We start from the raw sequence: 23,149 nt of genomic DNA, 5'->3' as shown, positions 1-23,149 counted from the left end.
CAGTATGAGGTGTTCTTCTGTGGGCCTGAGAGGAAGCTTCTACGTCGCACCTGGCATATCCCAGATTGTTTTTTTTTTTTTTTTTTTTGGGGGGGGGGTCAGAAGCACCCACAAAATCGAGAAAGCCAGACTATCTTCTGGGAGAACTCAAAATAAGATCAGAGCACCTTCAAGATCGAACTGTCCTAACTTGAGGAAAAGGCCCTTACTTGGTTTGAAGAAACCACTGCCAGATGGAGAATAACAGACCATGTTCCAGAAGTGCTTTTAAGAGTAGTTTAGAGTCTCCATGGGTGAGAGAACCAGCACTGACTCTAGCTCCATGTACACCAGCCTCTGAGGAAGCATGCTGTTTTGGTTACTTCATGCCACTCTAACAGAAAGATAACACAAATAGGGGCTTTAACAAACAGGAGTTTATTCTCTTATAGTTTTGGAGGCTAGAAGTCCAAATTCAAAGTGCCAAGTTCTAGGGGTTGGGTGAAAGCCCTTCAACCTTGGGCTTCAGCTCTGCATCTTGCTCACGGCCCACTAGATCTAGAGGTTTCCCTTTATTCAGGCAGCTGCTGGCTGCTGAGGCTGACAAACCCAAAGTCAACAAGTACCAAACCATATGAAAGGCCATTGATTCAAGTCCATTAAGAATCCCAGCATTGGCAGACAACATGACAGGCTGCTGAATAACAACTCGGCTACATGCAGGATTCAAGTGTGCCAAAAGCTACAGACCATTCCTAAAGCTTCTCCTTATATGCTGGGAACAGACCACATCCTGAAGGCAGCTACTCAGCTGCTCACAGTAGATTCCACCATAGAGTTGATTACCAGTCTCATCATGGAATACTACATCCAGCTGCTCAGCTACTCAAAACCAGGCCCAGGCAAGTGGACATATAACCTTAACTACCATACACATGTATCCAAGACTATGGAGAAGGAAGGTGCCTGGGAGGCTGGACTGAGCTCACAACAATGCTCTTGAGTGGGGATGCTGAGCCAAGTACCACAGCAATTATAAACTTTCATTTTCCTGGGTGCCATGATGGCTAAGCACTTGGCTGCTAACCAAAACACTGAAGGTTTAAATCATCCAGCTGCTCTATGAGAGAAAAACCTAATGATCTAATCCCATAAAGATTATAGCTAAGAAAACCCTATGGGGCAGTTCTCCTCTGTCACATGTGGTCCTTAGAAGTATAAAATTGACATGATGGTACTTAACAATACAATAATATTCCTGGTATGCCTTAAGAATTTTTATGGACTGAATTGTACCACTCCACCTCACCCTCCAAAAAAGATATGTTGAAGTCTTCACCCCTGTACCTGTGAGTGTCATCTTGTTTGGAGATAAGGTCTTTAAGATCTTACCAGTTAGGTTAACAGGAAGTTGTTTAGGAATGAAGTAAGTCCTAACCCCTTCTGGTAGCATAGTGCCTAAGGCACTTGACTGTAAACCAGAAGGCTGGCGGTTCAAACCCACCAGCCACTCCTCGGAAGGAAGGTTGGGCAATCCTACTTCCGTAGTGATACTGCCTCGGAAACCCAAGGAGGGGTCGCTATGAGTCAGGGCCGACTCGATGGCAAATAACAACAACAACAAACCCTTTCTGAGTAGTGTCTTGTAAAAGAGGAAAAAGATACAAATAGACACTGAGGGAAGATGACATGGGAAGACACCAAGGAATGCCAAGGAACACCAAGGAATGCCAGAAGCCACCAGAAGCTAAGATAAGAAGAAATCAACTTGGCTGATACCCTGATCTTGGACTTCCAGCCTCCAGCACTGATATACTTACTACATTTCTGTTCTTCAAAGCCACCTACTTTGTGCTATTTTGTTATGATAGCTTTTGGAAACCATGACGGGAACTAAAGGTCAATCTTGAATTCCTGTTAGTCTTAACACTGGTTGTGGACAAAAACAAACTTAAAATTTCCATGCATTATCATCTGTATTATCCATAGAGAACTAAAGGCAGACAGAAATGAATGGCAGGGATGTATCTGCTTTGTCCCTGCTAAATTATGCACATGATATAAAATGACTTAAAGGATGACTGCCTAGGAGAAATTGGACAGGCCATTGATGTTGGCCAGTCCTTTGAGGCTCATGACTTTAAATGTTATTCTTGATCTGTATGTGCCTTGTGGAATTTGGAAATGTGATCAACAGTGTTACCAAAGTGCAATTCATGTTCTTTGAGGAGAACATCCCAGATGGAGAAGCACCAAGGTGTGTCCTCATCATAAAGCAAGAGACACAGAGCAGGAAAGAGAGAGAAAGGGCAGCAATCAGAGAAAGTATCTTCACCCACTAAACAGAGAAAGTACACATATTTGTGTCCTAGAAATCACAACTTTGTCTTTTTTCCTGACTCTTTACCTGAAAGAACTGGTACACTGAAAACAGTAACTATCTTAGGCATTGTAGGTGTCACTCTTCAGATGAAAAAATACCCCAAATTCACCGCTGTCAAGTCCATTTGACTCACAGCAACCCCTCCTTGGGTTTCTGAGGCGTTATCTCTATGGAAGTAGATTGCCCAATCTTCCTTCCGAGGAGTAGCTGGTGGGCTTGAACCGCCAGCCTTCTGGTTAGCAGTCGAATGCCTTAGGCACGATGCTACCAGAGCTCCCTACTCAGTCAGGAATGGCATTCAGTACATGCTTCACCACATTGCCAGAGAAAAGAATGTCAGCCAGATAACAAAGCAACCTATAGCACCATCTCCAACGATGAAATATGGATGGTGTAAGAGCTAATACAAATAGCCTGCACCGATGCAATGAGCAGGCTGAGACACTGTGAGAACCAAGGGGTGGGGCACTGACCTTTGCTCCCTTTTTCCAAATAGGGAAAAGAAAAGGAAGGCCAAAAATCAGGGCTCTCACCCCATGCTGCTTCTTCCTGAATGTTTCTTACCTGGCTTCAGTTTTATTGCAATATTCTGGAAAGAGACAGTTCTGCAGTCAGACAACCTATGTTCACACAACTCAGTTCTGTTTCTTGACATTCTGCAACTCTAGGTAAATTATTTAGGAGCTCTGGTAGCATAGTGCTTAAGGCACTTGACTACTAACCAGAAGGCTGGTGGTTCAAACCCACCAGCTACTCCTCAGGAGGAAGGTTGGGCAATCTACTTCATAAGTGATACAGCCTCGGAAACCCAAGGAGGGATCGCTGTGAGTCGGGTCCCACTTGATGGCACACAACAACAGGTAAATTATTTAACAACTCAACAATTCAATTTCCTGGTCTATAAAACTGACCATCTCAGGTTGTTTGGGGGAATTAAGCTAGGTAAAACAGATATGAAAGTGGATAAAATAGGTACTCAATATATTTAGTTGTTTTCCTTTTCTTCATCTATTTGTAGTCCTAGGATCTGGGGCATATATTCACTCATCTATTACTTTGGAGTTTCCAGGTGGTGCAAATAGTTAACCTCTTTAGCTACTGAACAGAAGGATGGAGGTTTGAGTCTACCCAGGAGCTCCTCGCAAGAAAGTCCTGGCGATCTCTTTATGAAAAGTCAGCTACTAAAAACCTTATGAAGTAGTTCTACTGTCACACAGATGGGGATGCCATGAGTCAGAATCAAGTTAGATGGCAACTGGTTTATTCACTCTTTTCTTCAGTAAACATGTTTAAAGTATGTTCTGTGTCCCACTCACACTGCTGCTAACCAGAAGTTGTTTGCACAGCCATAAAATTACCTGACCAAAAGAAGTCCAAACTATAGGTTGAAAGGGGCCATCCTTATTCAAGATCCAACACCTCACGTCTGTTGATGCTTTAAGTACACAATCCACATGGTAAATGGCAAGGACAATTTGTTCCCAAAAAGATTCTGTTGCTCCCACTTGAAAGCCTGCATCAGAGGACTCTGTTGTTGTTGTTGTTGTTATGTGCCATCAAGTTGGACCCGACTCATAGCGACCCCTCCTTGGCTTTTGGAGGCAGTATCACTACGGAAGTGGATTGCCCAACCTTCCTTCCGAGGAGTGGCTGGTGGGTTTGAACTGCCAGCCTTCTGGTAAGCAGTCAAGTGCCCTAGGCACTACGCTATCAGAGGTCCTTCTGAGGACTCTGGCTATTATTAATTCACCTCCGAAATGTGATCAAAGCTTGCACATTTTTTTTCAGTCATATTGGTCTCAATCCATTAAAAGGCAAATTAAAGACCTTATCAGATGCGTCATTACAAGTGCGTGTTTAACATTCGACTTTCTCATGTCTTCACAATCCTTTTCATTTTCTATGTCTAATCACAGAGGGCAGCGGCACACAGAACAGCTGGACGATATTAGTGAAGTTACTTATTTATATATTACCTGTGATCTCTTACTTTTCCCCATTACATTTCTCCAAGTGGGTACCTTGCAGTTATTAACTTTCAGGAAGCCCTTATATATCATAGCATCATACCATTAAGCCTTTTGGAAATTTATCACAAATCAGTATACAGATGACATTGATGTCTTATTGCTATTCATTCCTCCTGGGCTGTTTTTAGCAGTTCATTTTTTATATCCCTGCAGTGCTAAAATATGGCTCACTCCAGTATCTGTCCTTTTTGTAATCGCAAAAGGAAAGCTTGGCAGTTGTTGTATATTACACTCTTGAGAAAAATGCTAGTAATACTTCGAATTGATTGAACAGCATGGACTCAAAACTGCCTGGCACAAGACTATTTTCACACTCCTATTCAAATTTTTTTTTCTTTTAATCTTACATTTTGGACTCAGAAACTATGAAATGATCATTAAAAGGCAGTATGTAGAATAAGAATAGCTTTCTTGGAAAAGCCTAAAGCTCCTCCCTGTTTCCTCATGTTCTTAGTTATCTACTGCTGCTAAAATAAAAATACTAGTGAATGGCGTTCACAAACAAAGTTATTTGCCCCGTTTAGGAGTCTGAATTCAGGGTGCTAGCTCTAGGGAAAGGCTTTCTTTCTCTGTCACCTCGGGAGGAAGGTCCTAGTCTGTTCTGAGCTTCTGCAACTGGGCAGTCTTCATGTGGTATGATATCTCTCTTCCCCCATCTCTGCTTCCTTTGCTTTCTTGTTTAATCTTTTTTATATCTCAAAAGAGACTGACTTAACACACACCCTACACGAATCCTGTCTCATTAATATAGCAAAGACAATCCATTCCCAAATGGAATTACAACCACAGGCATAGAGATTAGGATTTACAACATGTATTTTTTGGGGACCCAATTAAGTCCATAATGCTCTACTCTTTAACAATCAAACAAAGGAGCTCTGGTGGTGTAATGCTTTAGGCATGTGACTGCTAACCAGAAGGCTGGAGGTTCAAACCCACCAGCCACTCCTCAGGAGGAAGACAGGGCAATCTACTTGCATAGCGATAATACCTTAGAAACCCAAGGAGGGGTCGCTATCATGTCCTTGTCATGTGCAAAACAAATTCACCCCATTACATGATCCCAAAAATCTTAAATCAACTCCAAGTTTAAAATTTCAGCTTCTGATTCGTCTAAATCAAATATGGGTGAGACTTTAGGTACCAAATGGAACCCAGACTGCATGTTCAAGGGGGTCATCCTTACTCAAGTATCCTATTGATGCTTTAAGTGCACAATCCATGTGGGAAATAGCATATATGCTGGCAAATATTTAACAAACAGTTCTTGGGAGGGGCTGCCACTGGGGGTTGGGCAGAATAAACAAACCAAAACTATAGCAACAACAACAAATCCCCCTGGTTTTTAATATTGTAGATTTCTGTGGTATAAATACTTCTATAATGGTTGATTTCAAGCTATCAACTTGATGCCACTAAAAGCAGTTTGGAAGAGATATACATGATGGGGTGTTGGAAGCTGGTGGGGGCAGGCTCCTTCAGACCACCAACGTAAAGCACACCACTGCATTTGCCAGGGAATGCCAGGAAGTTTCCATCCCTGACCAAACCAACCCTTTGCCATTGAGTCAAATTTGACTCAAAGCCACTCTACAGGACAGAATAGAACTGCCCCATAGAATTTCCAAGATTTCAATCTATGGAAGCAGACTGCCACATCTTTCTCCTGAAGAGTGGCTGGTGGGTTCAAACCAGTGATCTTTTAGTTAGCAGCAAATACTTAATCATTGTGTTACCAGGGGTCCTTCCATCCCTGATTAAAAAAAATAAACCCACTGCCATCAAGTCAATTCTGACTCATAGTGACCCCCAGTGGGTTTCCAAAGCTCTAAGTCTTTAAGTAGATTGCTTCACCTTCCTCCCATGGAGCAGGTGGTGGGTTTGGACCACTGACTTTCTGATTAGCAGCCAAATGCCTTACTCATCATGCCACCAGAGCTCCTGAAAAGGTGATACTAAAGGCAGGGTCTCTAGCTTCTAGGCAGATAGCACTATGGTGTTGTTCGCGCTTAAGAGCTCCCCTTTGGGAGTAGGCTGAGGGTGGACTCCAGTTGAACCCATACTTTTGCCAACCTACTCCTACTCCCTTTGCCCTATTCCCTTCAGTCCCTTATAGCTTCACTTGAGAACACTGATTCTGCAAATCACTTCTACAAGTACTCCCATCTCAGGTTCTAAACAGGTCATAGCATCAGATTCCAAAAGAGTGATACAAAACATATTCTGAACTGATAATTTTGCCAAAAGCTTAGTCTGTAAGATTTCAACAAGCTTAGAATAAATAATTTGGGAGTCAGCAAGCACTGAACTGATTTCTATATTCAATCCTACCTAGCAAATGAGCACTAAATAGCAACATGCTATAAATAATGTGGATTAAATTTCTTCATCTTAGCACAAGTAATAGATTTTGCTCATAGTGAGAATTTAGTGACAATAGCATGGATAAAATATGAGTGCCTTCCTCCCATTTTTTTTTAAAGGAGCATTTTTGGAATATTTCAAAGCAAAATGGAAAGCACTAAAAATCTCTGCTCCTTAGATGTGATGTGAAGTGTACATGTAATATGTAATATAAAAGTGGGAGAAGAGGATATTTTCAGGCAGGTGTGAGGGTGCTAGTTTGAAGGGCTTCTATTGCATATGCCACAGGAAACTCTGTGGGTATATATGTCTTCATCTATATAATGAAGCTTAATTATATGACATCACATGCACATGTGTTTTGTTGTTTCATTTATGTGTCTAAACATGCATGTTTTAAGGCTAAGGGCCAGAACTGACTAATGACCTGTTAAATGCCACATCTGATGAGAAGCCAAATGAAAACAGGGAAAGAATTTCTTCTGAACATTAGGTAGGCAATACAAACATCAACAATATGAAACTGTTGCTTTACTAAGTAGACATCAAAAACTCAAACCAAACTCACTACCATCAAGTTCATTCCAATTGACAGCATCTCGTAAGATAGAGAAGAACTGCCCCATAGGGTTTCCAAGGCTGTAAATCTTTACAGAAGCAGACAGACTCATCTTTCTCCCATGGAGCAGCTGGTGGGTTTGAACTTCTGACCTTCTGGTTAGCAGCTGAATGCTTTAACCATTGTGCCAGAGCCCCTGTGAGTAGACACAGGGTTTACTGTATGATAGAAAGAGATGTTAAGGCAAACTAGCTAATTTTAACATTACTTGCAGTTAGGATCTTGGCCCCAACGTATGACAGAACAAAGGTTAGAATATCTAAATCCTAAAATGTTAAACATATGAGAGACTGGAAATAGATTTATAATCTTAGGCATTTTTAATCTTTCATGAAACAATAATGCTATATCAATTTGATATTAAAGTTGCACAAGAAAAACAAAAAATCAGCTAAACCAGCTGCCGTCAAGTAGACTCTGACTCATGGTGACCTGAGGCGTGTCACAGTAGAACTGTGCTCCACAGGGTTTGTAAGAGTTGATTTTCCTCAACAGATCACCAGGCTTTTCTTCTGAGGCAACTCTGGGTGGATTCACACCCCAACGTTTCAGTTGGCAGTCAAGTGCATTTAGTGTTTACATCACCCAGAGACTCCAAAAATCCACTAGTTGCTCAGATATTCAACTGTCTATAATATATAGACACCCCCAAATCAGATTATTTCATTTTAGTTTTTCAGTTTTAATCTACTTCTTTTGTTTCACAAAGGCAGAGCTTAGGAGAACACCAGCAGTTTCTTACGTCCTTTAAAGAGAATCTACCTCATTTTTTTCCCAAGGTGTTAGAGAAATTTTTTAATTCTCAGTCTAAAAAGATAGGATTTCTAGGCAATGATATACCTTCAAAAGGACTCGAAGTCTCTCAAGTTCCTTTAGGGACAGTTTTGGTGGTCTATTCAGCCAAATGATCAAGCTTACAAGGAGGAGATTGGCCAATTTCAGAGCTTTCTTGGAGACAATGCACAACTGATGCCAGTTTTCATGTCAAAATCAGAACCTTCTCGTGGGTATGTGACTCTTCATTCTGTTGCTCAGGTGTTCCACTCATTTTATCTCTGATTGTGCTGGAGCCACTTGTTCTGGGCTGCTTGCAATGCTAGCTGGAAAGAAAGTCTGCAAAAACTAAGTCATGGTTTCTCTTTTCTTCTTCTTCTACCTAATATTTAGAAGGATGACAAGAGAGCTGAGCTGCAAGTGGTGTATATAAGTAAGAGACTGTGTTGTCTATTTTTAAAGAGACATTTAATTTGTAAACGCCTGATAGTTACATCTGTGGGATCAGGTAAGCAGGAAACTAAGATGGTACTATGTGATACATATGTAACTCATGAGGTTCCTGGAGGGCTTTTTTCTCTCAAGAAATTCATCTGCCTATAAAATTCATTAAGTATTTGGAGCTAATCCTCCCCATATTCTAAAAAGCCCTGGTGGTGCAATGGTAAAGCACTCTGCTGCTAACTGAGAGGTTGCCAATTTGACCCCAACTGTAGCTCTGCGGGAGTAAAGACCTGGAGATCTGCTCCCTGTAAAGATTACAGCCTTGGAAACCTAGGGAGCAGTTCTACTTGGTCATAGGGAGTTACAAGTTGCGACCAACTTGACGGCACCCATCATCAACAACATATTCACTTATAAATAGCACATAAAAGTATTTTGGTTTCCAGCTTTCTTTAGCATGCACCTATGGTTCTGGATTCTGTCAACTTTGTGAATTCACTATGATATGGAACCACTCCTATAGCTATGAAGGGCTAGCCAGAATGTTCTCTCATTTGTATATTGTCACCAAAATCATACAACTGTCAATCTTTCTGTGCTTAGGTAAAATGTTCACCAACAGGGAAAAAACTATTCCATTCATTCTTGTTGCAGAAGGGAAAGGGCAGACGCTCCTCAGTTATGGGTACTCAGGACCAGCAGGAAGGGCAAAGAAAGGGAAAGTGGGGAAAGAGGTATAGAGAAAAGGTGAAAGGTAGAGAGAAGACTGGAGAGAAGGGCTGGAGAAGGGAGGAAGAGGAGAGAAGCAATAGAAAGGGATAATGAATTTTCTCTGTAAACTTTCACCCAAATCACAATAAAGTTAGAAAGAGAGAGAGAGAAAGAGGGAGAGGGAAAGGAAGAGAGAGGGAGAGAGATGGAGACAGGGGTGGTGTAAAAATGAGGAGTGGAGCAGAGAAAATACAGGAACAAAAAACAAGAGAGGAAAACAAAACCTTTTCTAATATTCACCAGAGGACTAAAGACTTAGAGAAGATTATATATGTTCAAAAAAATACTAAAGCCAACATCCAGGTGTTTCCTAGGGAGACCTGTCTAGTGACTCAGCATTGACTTTCTGGGTGATGTCAAGAGGTAAACATCACAAAATGACCTTCAAGGCAGTGTGCCCCCAGATCTGAGCTCAGTAATGGTGCACAAGAGCCTGATATCCAAAAGAGACTTCTTGCTCTGAGTCTATCTCCCAATTCAGGATTTAGGATACAGTGTCTTGGTCTTCCGTGGTTTGCTTATCTTTCATCACTTTTCAGTGTTCCGTGCTGAAAGCTTCACTCCTTGTAAAAAGCTCTGCTCTGAGCACAGACACAATTATTTTGGCCTCCTTTCTTTACCTTTAATCAAAGTCCTTTCTTTTACCATTCATTTTATCCTGAATTGTTCATTCTAGCTCTTCATAGCCAAATACCCTAAAGGAAAAGAGTCTTATATCTGACTTTTGAGCAACAGTTTTGACAGAAGTTGAGAAGAGGTGAATGCAAGATTTCTCCAAACCAGACATCAAGCTCAACTGGCATAACATACTACATAAAACATTGTTCCACCTCCTACTTTGGCAAGTAGCGACTGGGATCTTAAAAGCTTGCAAGCAGCCATCTAGGTACAATGGTGGGTCTCTCCTCATCCAGAGCAAAGAAGAATGAAGAAAATAAAAAAAATGCATGGAAACAATTAGTCCTAGCGACTGGTACACCATGCAATCTGCAGCCTATATGACTATGAGACCAGAAGAACTAGATGGTGCCCGTCTACCACTGTCAACCACTCAGAGGGGGATCTATGTAGGATATCCTGGATAGAGAGGGAGAACAATGTGGACCAAAACTCAAAATCATTTGGAGAAAAAAAAGCGGGGGGGACCAGGTTTGCTGGTCCGACAGAGCCTGGTGGAACCACTGAGACTATGACCCCTAGCTGCCCTTCAGGTCTGCAATTGAACCCACACCTGTGGCTTCAAGCCAAACAAAAGACAGGCATATGAGTTTAACATTTACCTCAGGTAGATACACTCCTTGGAGAGAACAATAATGGGAGAAAGAAGGGCTGCTTAGGCACAGGGAGACAGCTCAGGGGGCAGGAGTGCACGGAGGGATGGACACAGGGAAGAGGTGACTGTAGGGAGGAAGTTGTTGCATTGTGGTGAATTGTGGCCAATGTCATGAGACAAAGTGTATGTGAACTGCTGTATGGAAGGTGAATTTGCTCTGTAAATTTTCACCCAAATCACAATTTAAAAAAATAAATACGTAAAATAAAATGCAATATAATTTGGAAAAAAAAAAAAAAAAAAGATTTCCCCAAACCAATGCTAGTACTTTAGAGGGAGTTTTCGTTTAGGAGAATTTACACTCCAGTGAGGAGTCTCTGAGTGGTGCAAACACTTAATGTACTTGGCTCCTAACCAACATGTTGGAGGTTAGAATTCATCTCAGAATAAAGGCCTGGCAAGCTACTTCCAAAAACTTAGCCACTGAAAACCCTATGGAGTACAGTTCTAGTCTCACACACATGGGTGCCATCAAGTCAGAACTGATTTGATGGCAGCTGTTGTTAGGTGCCATTGAGTAGGCGCTGACTCATAGCGACCATATGCATAGCACAATGAATCACTGCCCGGTCCTCTGCCAGTCTCATGATCTTTGCTATATCTGAGCCCATCATTGCAGCCACTGGGTCTATCCATCTCGTTGAAGGCCTTCCCTTTCTTTGTTGACCTTCCACTTTACCAAGCATGATATCCTTCTCCAGGGAATGGTTCCTTCTGACACTGTGACCAAAGTAGATGAGATAAAGTCTGGCCATTCTCATTTCCAAGGAGCATTCCAGCTGCACTTCTTCCAGGACAGATTTATTAATCCTTTTAGCAGACCATGGTACTCTTCGCATTCTTCTCCAACATTACAACTGAAAAGCATCAACTCTTCTTCAGTATTCCTTATTCACTGTCCAGCTCTCACATGCCTAAGAGGCAATTGAAAATATCAGGCTTGGGTTAGGCGCACCTTAGTCTTCAAGAAGACATCTTTTCTCTTCATCATTTGAAAGAGGTCTTTTGAAGATTTGCCCGATGCAATACGTTGTCTGATGTCTTGACTGCTGGTTCCATTGATGTTGACTATAGAACCAAATAATATGAAGTTCCTGACAACTTCAATCTTTTCTCCATCCATCGTGAAGCTGTTTATTGGACCCGTCTTGAGGATTTTAGTTTTCTTTATATTGAGGTGTAATCCATACAGCTAGACTCTAGTCTTTAATCTTCATCAGTAAGTACTTATCCCAGTTAAGTAATATCCCAGTTAAGCCTTCATTCTGAGGTTAGCCTCAAGCAAATGTGGCCCATGTGAACTATCTAACAAGTGTTCATAGAGACTCAAACGGCTTCCAGGTTGAAGGAAGTTCTCAGGCCAAGTCAAGGCTTTCCTCTGGTGCCTAAGTGCTTGCTACAACTTCACATGTCCATCAGTGCCTGACAGAACTCTTTTTGTGATGGGCATCTCAGTGAAACACAAGGAGGCCATTCAGTTCTCACATAGCTCTAATTCTTATTTTGAATCAAAATTTTGTCCAAGCATGTGGTTCCAAAGACTAGGTCTAGTTCTCCACATCTGTGGCTGCACAGGACAGAGAGCAGATTAGAGGGCCACTGTAATGTCTCTTTAAAATATTTTCCTGTCAGAGAAATAGATGGACTTGAATAAAGAACATTTTGATTTTTCTCATCACAGTCTTCTTCTGTACTTCATTTTTGTTAGCATCATCTCCATTAGTTAATCTTACAAATCTGTACCAGGGGAACTGCCTACAATATCCAACACACAATCTTTTCAGTGAAGGGAATTACAGGACTATGATCTGACTTATCATGGACACCGTACCTTATGCACTGTGTAATTAGGCTGAATTTGTGTCCTGGCATCTTTCCCATGCTATTTACACATACTGAGTGTATTACCCATTAACTTCCTCTACTTTTTCTAATGTAGTGTTTTTACAGTCTATCTCACCCAGCCAGAATTTGTGCAGCTTTTTAAAGTATACACTTGAGAGTAGAGCTGGACTATTTTACCTACTGAATTTCAACTTTTTGGGCTGAGGATACAGACAAGATGATATTGAATTCTCATTCTGTCATTTAAAGAGTTGCAATGCTGTCTGTTCTATCTCATGTTCTGTTCCTGTCCGAGTACCTCAACAAATGTATTGAATGGGAGAGAGCCCAAGACAAAGCTATAGACTGTCATTCATTATTCACTTTGTTGCACATCCACAGTGCACTTGCTCTGCTTGCTAGCATGTTTCCCTCCATTTGAAATGTTATCAAAAAACTCCAATATGCATATGCTTTGAGTTTTCCAACTGCAGTTTCATAGGACTATGTTCCAAAGGATACAGATAGGTATTGAGTGAAAAATAAATAATAATAATAATAAAGAAAAACAAAGCTCAAATAAATCTAGACATTGCTAGGTAAACAAGTTCTTCTCCTAGAAAACATCTCAGAGCCTTTAATATGCTAATGTGCTTTGAGACTCTCCAAAAAGTGAGGTGTAAAAGGTGAGTTAGAATCAACTCTGCTGTAGTGTTTTTTTTGTTGTTGTTTGTTTGTTTGTTTTTAGTTTAGGATGCTCTGGTGGCACAATGGTTCAGCGCTTGACTGCTATCTAAAACGTTGCCAGTTTGAACCCACCCATTAGCTCCATGTGAGAAGGACCTGGAGATCTGCTCCTATAGAGATTACAGCCTAGGAAACCCTATGGGGTAGTTCTACTCTCACATGGGGTTGCCATTAAGTCGAAAATCGACTCAATGACATGTGACAACAAAAATAGGATGCAAAACGTCCCCCATTTGTGAACAATTTTTTTTAGGGGTGTACCCTTGAGTAAGTGGTCTTTAGCCAAAGTCTGGGAAGTGTTGGTTATACACTTCCCACCAGTCCCTGATCCTACCTCAAAAAGGAATTGAAGTAAGTTCGGCAAGATTGCTCTTAGTGATCCCTGGCTGGTTCCCATGGGCATTGCTTCCTTTACTTGCAGGTTTTGGATTATTTCTTGGCAGCTAGGTAATCTTGTGCAATCACTTCATCTCTCAATACTGATTCTATTTGACCATGAGTCTCTTGGACAGAGAAAAGTGAACTGGGAGTTGTGTTTTCTCACTAACAGCAAGAACACCTGATGGTAGCTAACAACGGTTAAGTTTGTTCTTCTCTCCCAATCATTTGCCTAATAACTTGCATTATAATCCATCTAATATGTGCCGTGGAGTTCTTGGGTAGTACAAAGAGTTAATGCACTTAGTTGGAGGTTTTGAGTCCACCCAAAGGCCCCTCAGAAGAAAGGCCTGACAATCCATTTCTGAAAAAATCAGCCATTGAAGACCCTATGGAGCATGGTTCTACTCTGACACACATGGGTTTTTTTTATCAGTCACAATCAACTTTCTTTCTTTCCTTCTTTCCTTCCTTCCTTCCTCTTTCTCTCTATTTATTTATTATTTTCATTTTCAGCCTATCTATCTATTTACCTGTAGATCCATGTTTGTTATCACTGATAATGCAGTATTACATACGTAAAAGGGCTTATCTTTGTTGTCCATACCTCCTGTACACTTCTCTGTGTCTTCCTTTTCCTCAGTGTTACTGTGTTGGTCACTCACTTTTGTTATATTGCCTTTCCCTTCACCCAAATCAATACTTGTCTTCTATTTTTTTTTTTTTTTTCAATACACATTTTATTTCATATACTTTCCTCCACCACAACCCTATGAGGTGAGTACTACTATGATCTGCCTTTTTACAGATGAGGACACTGGAGCTCAGAAAGTTTAAGTCTCTCATACACAATTGGTAAGTGGTAAACTCAGAATTCAAACCCAGAACTCAAATTAGACTGTCTGTGGACATCTATCCATTCCAAAATGGAGGTCTATATTGCCTGAGTGCTCCTACTTTCTCTAATTATCACTGTTATAAAAAACCGTCTCATTTTCTGGAAGTCTCAGCTCACTCTGGGCTCTATTCCCTCTGAAACCATTTCTACAAGTTATTTCTCCTTTTGTCCTCCTCCTTGGTTATAAGCTCTTTCTCTCTCATCTCTTACATTCCATTTGAAAACATGATTTCTCACAGAACTCCCCATGCAGCCACATCAGTGTCTTCAGCTCCTACTAGTTTTTTTTTTTTTTGTACCATCTTTTGTAATTATATTAACATAATTTCATTTTCAAGAGCTTTCCAATCCTCCTGAGTCATCTTCCATGAGGAAGTAAGATCATATCTATTTTAACTATGGTATTTGGAAAATCTGCTTTTTGAAGCTTACTTTCTATGGCTGTTAATATTTAGTTTATTTATTTATTTACTTTGGCTACCACAATTTCTAAGATAACATATCCTGTTTGTCATAGAGTTCCTGTCCATTCCATATCACCAAACTTTTCTTTGTTGCTGAGAATTGAACAGACTCCTTTATAGCTTCCTTCTGAGAAATGACATTAGCAATATGGCAAGTTACAAAATTTCTCAAACCACAAAGTACAGATGACTAAGAATTGCATTCACTTCTTCGGCAGCTCTTAAAGATCTATCTACCCTATAAATACACATAAAATTTTAAATATCATTTCTATACCAGAGTTTCAGTGTAAAAAGACCCACGGTGCTTAAAAATAATGATTTGCAAATTGGTAAGAAAGAGTCCTTGAAAGTGTAACATCAGTTATCCAGTAAAAATCAGTACTATAGCAACATATTTAGATAACAAAATGGATCTATCTTCACCTTTCCTCTCAATCTACCTCATGTGGAGTCAGAACATCTCACATTTAAAGATCTTCATGAAAACTATTTCATTCTACCTACCTTACCACTTAGCTCATGACCTACAGCCTCCATAAAGCTGGGTTACCCCCATTAAAATCACTGCCAAAATAAATGATTTGCTAATTAATCATTGGACTGCCTTCCTAGTATCTACTCCACCATTATCTTAAATAGTTCTTTAAATTCATTGTTTCCATTTAATTTCTGTGTTTCTCTATCCCTCCCCCCCCACCCAAATAGATCACAAACATATAGAAAGAGCATAAATGCCTCACACATAAAGACTGACAACATAGTGTTGTAGACATGTTATGAATGGCAATGATTCATTGTGGTCAACTAAATTGCACTCTTAGGCTCAAGGGAAAATTTTGAAAAAGCAGAGAGGTGATAAGATTTTAAGCACAGATGCAAACACATTCCTTACTGTTTTTTCACCTTATTTCACCCATATCTCAGGAATGGTGCAGCATCGGAAGACTGGTTCTAGTGACAGATTCTGCTGATAGCAAAATTACTTTTCATCATGAGGCTTCCCACATTTTCCCCAACTTGAGTCAGAGCAACTTTTGAGTAACAACACTTAAACCATTCCCTGGGTAATCAAGGAAATCTTGATTCAACTCAAATCAATTGGCACCATCATATATAATACTAGGGAAATAAAATGAAAATATGAAAGTATATTTATTCTGAGGAGCTCTTAATCCACTACTGAGAACCGGCAATTGAAATTACTACAGACCAAAGTATAGGTCCTAAAGGAAATAAAAGTAAGGCTCTTAAGCAGCTGAATAAATAGATATCACAGTCAGCTAAAAGGATCAGGAGCAATGTCATGGAGGAGGTAGCACTGGTACAATAGGGACTGAATATTAAAAGGTGGGGACTGGGATTGCTGAAGCATGTCAGGTGAAGAAGTACTAAAAGGTAGGAGCTCTGGCAGCAGAGTGCCTAAGGCATTTGACTGCTAACCAGAAGACTGGCGGTTCAAACCTATCAACCACTCCAAGGAAGGAAGGCTGGGCAATCTACTTCCATAGTGATACTGCCTCAGAAACCCAAGGAGGGGTCGCTATGAGTCAGGTCCAACTCGCCAGCACATAACAACAACAAGGCTCTGGAAAGCAGACTGGGTGCCATATTGCAAGGGCCTTGGATGCCAGGCTAAGGTGTTTTGTATCTAATTTTGTAGGTAATAGTGAATTTTATTACCTTTTATTTGGTACACAAGAAATGTGGGAATGGTTTACATAACTAAACTTATAGCACTGTGTTGGGTGTCTTCCATTTGCCCTTGCAGACTCATGTTCATGGTGCTTTATGTATGGACTGAATGAGCAAAATCCTTAGGCTTCTCTTCAGAGGGATTCCTGGCATAAGATGGGAGGGAACAAGTGTGGTCAGGTCTTATTTCCCCCAGCTCCATCCCTGTTGATTACACAGAACTGGCTGCTTCTCTGAGTTTTCTCCATAGTTCTCTCTCCAGATTCTGGTAGACACTACTACCCTTATCCCCTCAGGCCCAGCATTGTTATAAATGTTCTCTTTTTTGAAGTCTCAACAACTCATCCCATTTACATACTCCATCTGCTTCCTGATGGGATGTTCACTGATACAAGCTCCAAGAATCCAGAAGTTTAATAGAAACTAATTATAATGGTAGGTAGAGGTACCAAGGTCACTGCCTGAGAACCTGTATTCCTGGCATCTACTGAGCAAAAGCTCAAAAACAAAACAGCAACCAAAAAAACTGACTTTATAGAGGAACGGCTTCTTTATTTGAGATACTCAAGATGATACTGCAGGTCTGTCTTCCCTTTCTTTCTTTGCTCCTTATATTTCTAACTATAGTACTTCCTCCAGAGTTTCTAGACACTAGAACTTTCATCATCTATCAAGGACCAGCTGCATCCCAAAGATTTATAGCTGAAAAATATTCTGCAACAGAGACCAAACACAGGGCCCATCTGAAGAAATGTTAGGAGTTTAGACTTCTAGAAACAGTATACCACCACCAGCGGGAAACATTTAAATACTCAAGTGCTAGCTAGGAAATCACACTAGCTGACTTTTAAAGGCATTCTCATAAACCTAAGATGTGACAAATTTGTGATTAAGTTCACTTTTATTTTTCTCATTATAATGGAAAAGAATATTTCAAGCTGCAATTTTATGAAAGCATCAAAAAGTTTTACCAGTGATTTGCTGACTTGTGGTAGCTGGTTATTAAACTATTAAAACACTTAAGGCCATACCTACTGTATTAGTTTCCTTTTGCTGCTGTAACAAATTACCACAAACTTAAAAGTTTAAAACAACAAAGATTCATGATTTTATGTTCTGGAAACTAGAAGTCAGAAATCAGTTTCTTTGGGCTAAAATTATTGACAGGGCTGTGTTCCTTTTAGGTTCTAGGAGAGAATTGGTTAATTATGCCTTTTTGGAGTTTGTAATGGCTAACCACATTCCTTGGCTCATGGCTCCCCATCACTCTCACCTTAGCTCAATTCTCACATCTCTGTCCCTGACTCTCCTATCTCCATCTTTTCTTTATATACTGGAGATAAAGTTCATTTAGGGGCAAGGGTAGAAGACTGGTTTCCAGCTAGGGTTCTTATCTCCATATGTAACCCAACCCTTAAAGAATATCATTTTGAAAATATGATTATTTTTATTTTGTCCATTAGAATCTTATATATCACATATGGGGAGCTCTGGTAGCGTAGTGCCTAAGGCACTTGACTGCTAACCAGAAGGCTGGCGGTTCAAACCCACCAGCCACTCCTCGAAAGGAAGATGGGGCAATCGACTTCCATAGTGATACTGTCTTAGAAACCCAAGGAGGGGTCGCTATGAGTCGGGTCCGACTTGACGGCACATAACAACAACAACAACAACATCACATATGACACACTGGGCAAAAAATACCCTCCCCCACACAATAAGAAGAAAAAAGAAAAAAATATTACAAAAAAAAAAAAAAAAAAAACTAGCATTCGAAATAAGCAAATTAAAAAGTGAAAGAAATCTCATTGCTCAAGTGAAAATGAATAGTCTCTGTTATTTCCAAGACACAACGTATTTTGATTATCACCTAGGCATTATTATTCTTTGTTGTTCTTGGGTTCAGGTTGGATTTTGGCCCTATCCTACACCTGTAACCCATCATTTGAGGCCTATGCCAGGTAAAACACACTAAAATGAACGCAGTAACACAAGTTTTCCAGACTTGCAGAGTAGATGTTAAGCCTTTTGAGTTTAAAACACATTTCTTTAAGGCACTAAATTCAGGGAAGTTATTTGAATCCTCACTTCTAAAAATAAGCCTCCAATTCATTAAACACACCTTTAAAAAGTTTGCAACATGATTTAGCTGTTGTCTATCAACTTTACACATTGTTCCATCCTAACCAAAAAAGCAAACCCATTGTGGTCCAATTGTTTCCAACTCAATGATCCTATAGGACAGAGCAGAACTGCCCCACTGGGTTTCCAAGGCTGTAATCTTTACAGAAGCAGACTGCCACATCTCTTCCACAGAGTGGCTGTAGAGTTGGAACCCGTGACCTTTCGGTTAGCAGCCAAAAGCTTAAACACTGTGCCACCAGGGCTCCTACTGGTAAGTTCCATTACCAGTCAGTTCATCCTCCCACCATCTATATTTTATTTTCCACCTTTCACAAATGCATTGGGAGCCACCAGGCAGTTCTCAGCTCTTCCAACAGCTGACAACACAAATCGTGCCAGATAGAAACATTTACATTGTCAAAAGTAAATGTTTCCAGTATTCCAAACTCCAATGCATTTCCAAATTGATTTGGATCAGGTACAATTTACTGAATTGGAAGGATAAAAAAATAATCACTTGTTTAAAAAAATAAGGAAAAAAACTGTATGAGTGATTTGTAACACCAAGCCATCTCCCAGTTTTTTCTTTCCTAAAAAAATTTAAGGAGAAGTTGTCTTGGATTAGGTTTTGTTTTTATTTTTTTCCTTTCACATCAACATTTTCCTCTAAGTTTATGAGATGAGAAATGAAAATTAAATGTCTATTACTTGTGTTAGCTTGCCATAGTTCTGATTGAACTCCCAACATACCCTTTCCCTCAGAACCCTTCAAATGCTTTCCTGTAACACTTGGAATCCAACTTCTTAACACAGCCTCATACTCTGGCCTTGGCACTTGCTTCCTTTCCATTCATACCTTCCCATGACCTCCTGTTCGCTCTCTGTGCTTCAGCCTGGCTGGATACCTTTCAGGTAACTTCTGGACTTCAGGTACCATATTCCATTCTGCCCTGGGCTTTTTCAATGTTTTTCTCTTTTCCTAGAATGCATTTTGTTCCTTCCATGATTCTCTCTCAGAAAAAAACGAATGACTGAATTTTTAGTCAAAAGCACAACTTTCCCTTCTAAAATGCTGTCCAGTGAACTCTTGGCATTACACGCACCTGACATTAAATGAACGGTGTACCTTTACAGAAAGAGGTATATGTATAACCCATGTCAATTTCCTTTCATGGTTTATAAAAATATAACTGCAAATGGAACAATCATTAAAGTTGGTTTTCTACAGAATCAGAACAATAAACTAAATGAGGTACATAGGCACTTTCCACAAAAAATAATTCCCAAGTCATATTTAAACCAGCACGTAAGTACTTCATAGCTAAATAATCCCAATCACATGCAACATTATTTTAGGACTTGTCTTGTGACCTGAGTCAAAATCACTCACAACTCTTTAGTAAGTCATTAGGTTGTTTTTCTTTTCTTTCTGACAGTTATATGGCAGGAAAAAAAAAAAAAATCCAATATATCAGAAGGGGAAAAAAAAAACACATTAGAAACTCAGTGGCAAGTATGGCAAATAGACTTATAAACGGAGGAGAGAGACAGAGCCCAAATGAGTGCAAACCCTGGAGAATCAGCCGCCAGCAGTAACAAAAGTTGTCTGTAATTTTAACCCCAATTTCTTGCACACAAATGATTTTCTATTCCTCTTGAGCTCTCAAAAGCTAAATCACCTTCAAATACAATTCTCCATGTATGCATCTTTCTCTCTTTTTTTTTCTTCTTCCCACTTTCAACAATCTACTCAACAGTAAAAGGTAGACAAATAGAAATGAACCAGCAAGAGAAACGCTAGGTTTCTCTTAGAGAAGACCCTTCGGACACTGTGCCCTTCTACAAATTAAGAATAAATTCATCATTTCACCTGGGGGTGAAAGAGGAGGAGGGATTTAGAGGTGGGAATCACTAAGCAGAACTCAGCATCTCTGTGCAGGAGCTACCATTCCAGCCAGCAAGACGCCCCAAGGAAAATTAATTATTGATTTTCTTATAAATCATCTAAAGTGATTTTTGTTTGTTTGTTTTTCCTCCCAGGATGATAAACGTCTAATTTTACTTCTGTTAAAATTTGTTTTTCACTTTGTTGAGGTTAAAAGAAGTCCCAGTAAAGAGGCTTTCGAGAGTAGTGATTTTTCCCAGCATGATGTGTGTGAGAAAAGGCAACTCTGTTTTCTGACCTTCACAGGGTACCAAGGGATAGGACTTTGGGCAACCACCAGGGGGTGCAGAGTAATTAGAAACCTGAGGGTTCGACTGGCTAAGGAGAAAAAGCACAATTTAGACATAATTATTTTTGTTGGCAGAAGGCCTGAAGACAGTGGTATTCCTGGGTGGAAACACAGACTCATCACACAGACTGAAGCCTGGAGGATTGGCTTTCAGAATCAGCATCTCCCTCCTCCTCAGTGTCACCACAGAAGCCACGGGGCTGCTTACCTTCCTGCCCCCAGTGTTGATGCGGAGGGGTGTCAGAAAAGGATCGAAGATCATGTGACTGGTCTCTATGTTGACTGGCGACTGACGTTTCCCCACAGAGCAAAGATTCCAAGCTGAGTTCACCAATCCCCAGAAAGAAGGAACTAGAAATAAAAAGAAATTGTAGAATTAAGCTCGGAGGAAGGTCAGGGAACTATGAAGCAGAAATGGTAAAGTCAAGGTTGTACAAAAGAGACACACTTAATGGTGTCTGCCCACAGAGATCCCTGAGGGTTGCCATGGTATTTTCCTGGCCTGAGTCTCAGTTGATTTCTCTAAGTCTTACATTTAGGATCTCTTTAGGACAGATTGTTTTGTTCCAGGTCCACCTGTCCTGTGGCCTCTTTGTACAGTTAACATTAGTGCTTTGATGGGAAGACAGTATAGTTCAGCTATATCATCTTTGAACTATACTGTCTTCCCATCAAAGCACTAATAGTTCAGCTATATCATCTTTAGGAGCTCTGGTAGCATAGTGGCTAAGTCACTTGCCTGCTAACCAGACGGCTGGCGGTTCAAACCCACCAGCCACTCCTCGGAAGGAAGGTTGGGCAATCCTACTTCCGTAGTGATACTGCCTCGAAAACCCAAGGAGGGGTCGCTATGAGTCAGGGCCGACTCGACGGCACATAACAACAACAACATATCATCTTTGCAATATATATGAGTTACAGCAAATATTCAGCAGTTCCTGAGTTACTGCTCTGCTTTCCCATTTGGCAGGAATGATGTGAGAATCAGACTTGCTCTAGCTACAAGGTACTCCAAGCTTCTCAAGGCACACGGCACTCAACACATGTGAAGTGTCAGTTTGTGAGCTGTCAAGACCAAAGAGTGAAGAATTTTTATGGCCCTCAATCAATACCAGACAAAAGTTTGGCAACCTGACTTTGTCCTTGTTTAATCCAGCGCTGTATCATTAACCTAATATACCAGCTGCTGAAGAATGCGTTCTTTTGACGGGCAGAAAGACTGACATTCAGTACTGAGTGTAAACATCCAAAGGTATATATCCTCTAGTCACTTTCAGTTTCAAATTAAAACAACTATTTGAATAAATTTCTATGTTAATTTCTAGCCCTATTTTCTTCTTCTAGGAAAGTTAACAGGGTGGGAGGGAGTCAGCATACTAATTTTATGTCAGTGAAGATCAGAGATTAGATCTTCAGCCTTTCCGGTCCTCTCTCAGTATTTCCAAATGAGGCTCTGGAGCCATGTGTCCTCCAGACTCATCCACTCATTCTGAGATTACATAGCCATTCACTCACCCATCCATGACATGTATAGTGAGCTTCTACGGTGTGTTCAACCCCCGGGTAGGTCCTGAAGATACAAAAAGGAGTTGTGAAGAAATGCAAGCATAATTGCCACACTAGTAATGGACTGAGTGTGTTACAGGATTATAGATGAGGGGTCCCCAACCCTGCAGTAGAGCAGGTGGGAGATAGGGAGAAATTCCCAGGGAAGATGAGCCTTAAATCACAAGTTATCAATGTAACTGTCCTCTCAGGAACTCAGTGCAAATATAATAGTCTCTAACAACAGACTTCGTTTCCTCATATCATAGTTGGGAAAAACAGAGGCAAGAGAAGAATCTAGCAAATACTTGTCAAAGATACTATATATAACAGATCCAGTAAAAGAGCAGAGCTAGATGGTACCTCAAGCCTCATCTAAATAAAAAATTATACGACTCTCTTGTTGCAGGCAACTGTTGAGCAGCAGTGATGTTGTTGTTGTTGTTTGCTCGAGTCGGCCCCGACTCATAGCGACCCCTCCTTGGGTTTCCGAGGCAGTATCACTACGGAAGTAGGATTGCCCAACCTTCCTTCCGAGGAGTG

At 40.5% G+C, this 23,149-nt stretch overlaps 1 protein-coding gene across 1 annotated transcript in view; it reads right to left on the bottom strand.

The window, feature by feature from the left end:
• The window catches only part of CA10 (carbonic anhydrase 10), a 755,177-nt gene that overhangs the window by 382,976 nt on the left and 349,052 nt on the right, over nt 1-23,149 (bottom strand). Inside the window, exon 3 of the mRNA XM_007941858.2 lies at nt 21,270-21,412. Within this exon, the coding sequence (XP_007940049.1) occupies nt 21,270-21,412 (143 nt within the window). The remainder of the gene's footprint in view (nt 1-21,269; nt 21,413-23,149) is intronic.

Source organism: Orycteropus afer, unplaced genomic scaffold, assembly GCF_000298275.1.
Source record: "Orycteropus afer afer isolate SDZICR_OR568_19922 unplaced genomic scaffold, OryAfe1.0 scaffold00085, whole genome shotgun sequence".
Classification (NCBI taxonomy): domain Eukaryota; kingdom Metazoa; phylum Chordata; class Mammalia; order Tubulidentata; family Orycteropodidae; genus Orycteropus; species Orycteropus afer.
This window is presented reverse-complemented; position numbering and strand designations above follow the sequence as displayed.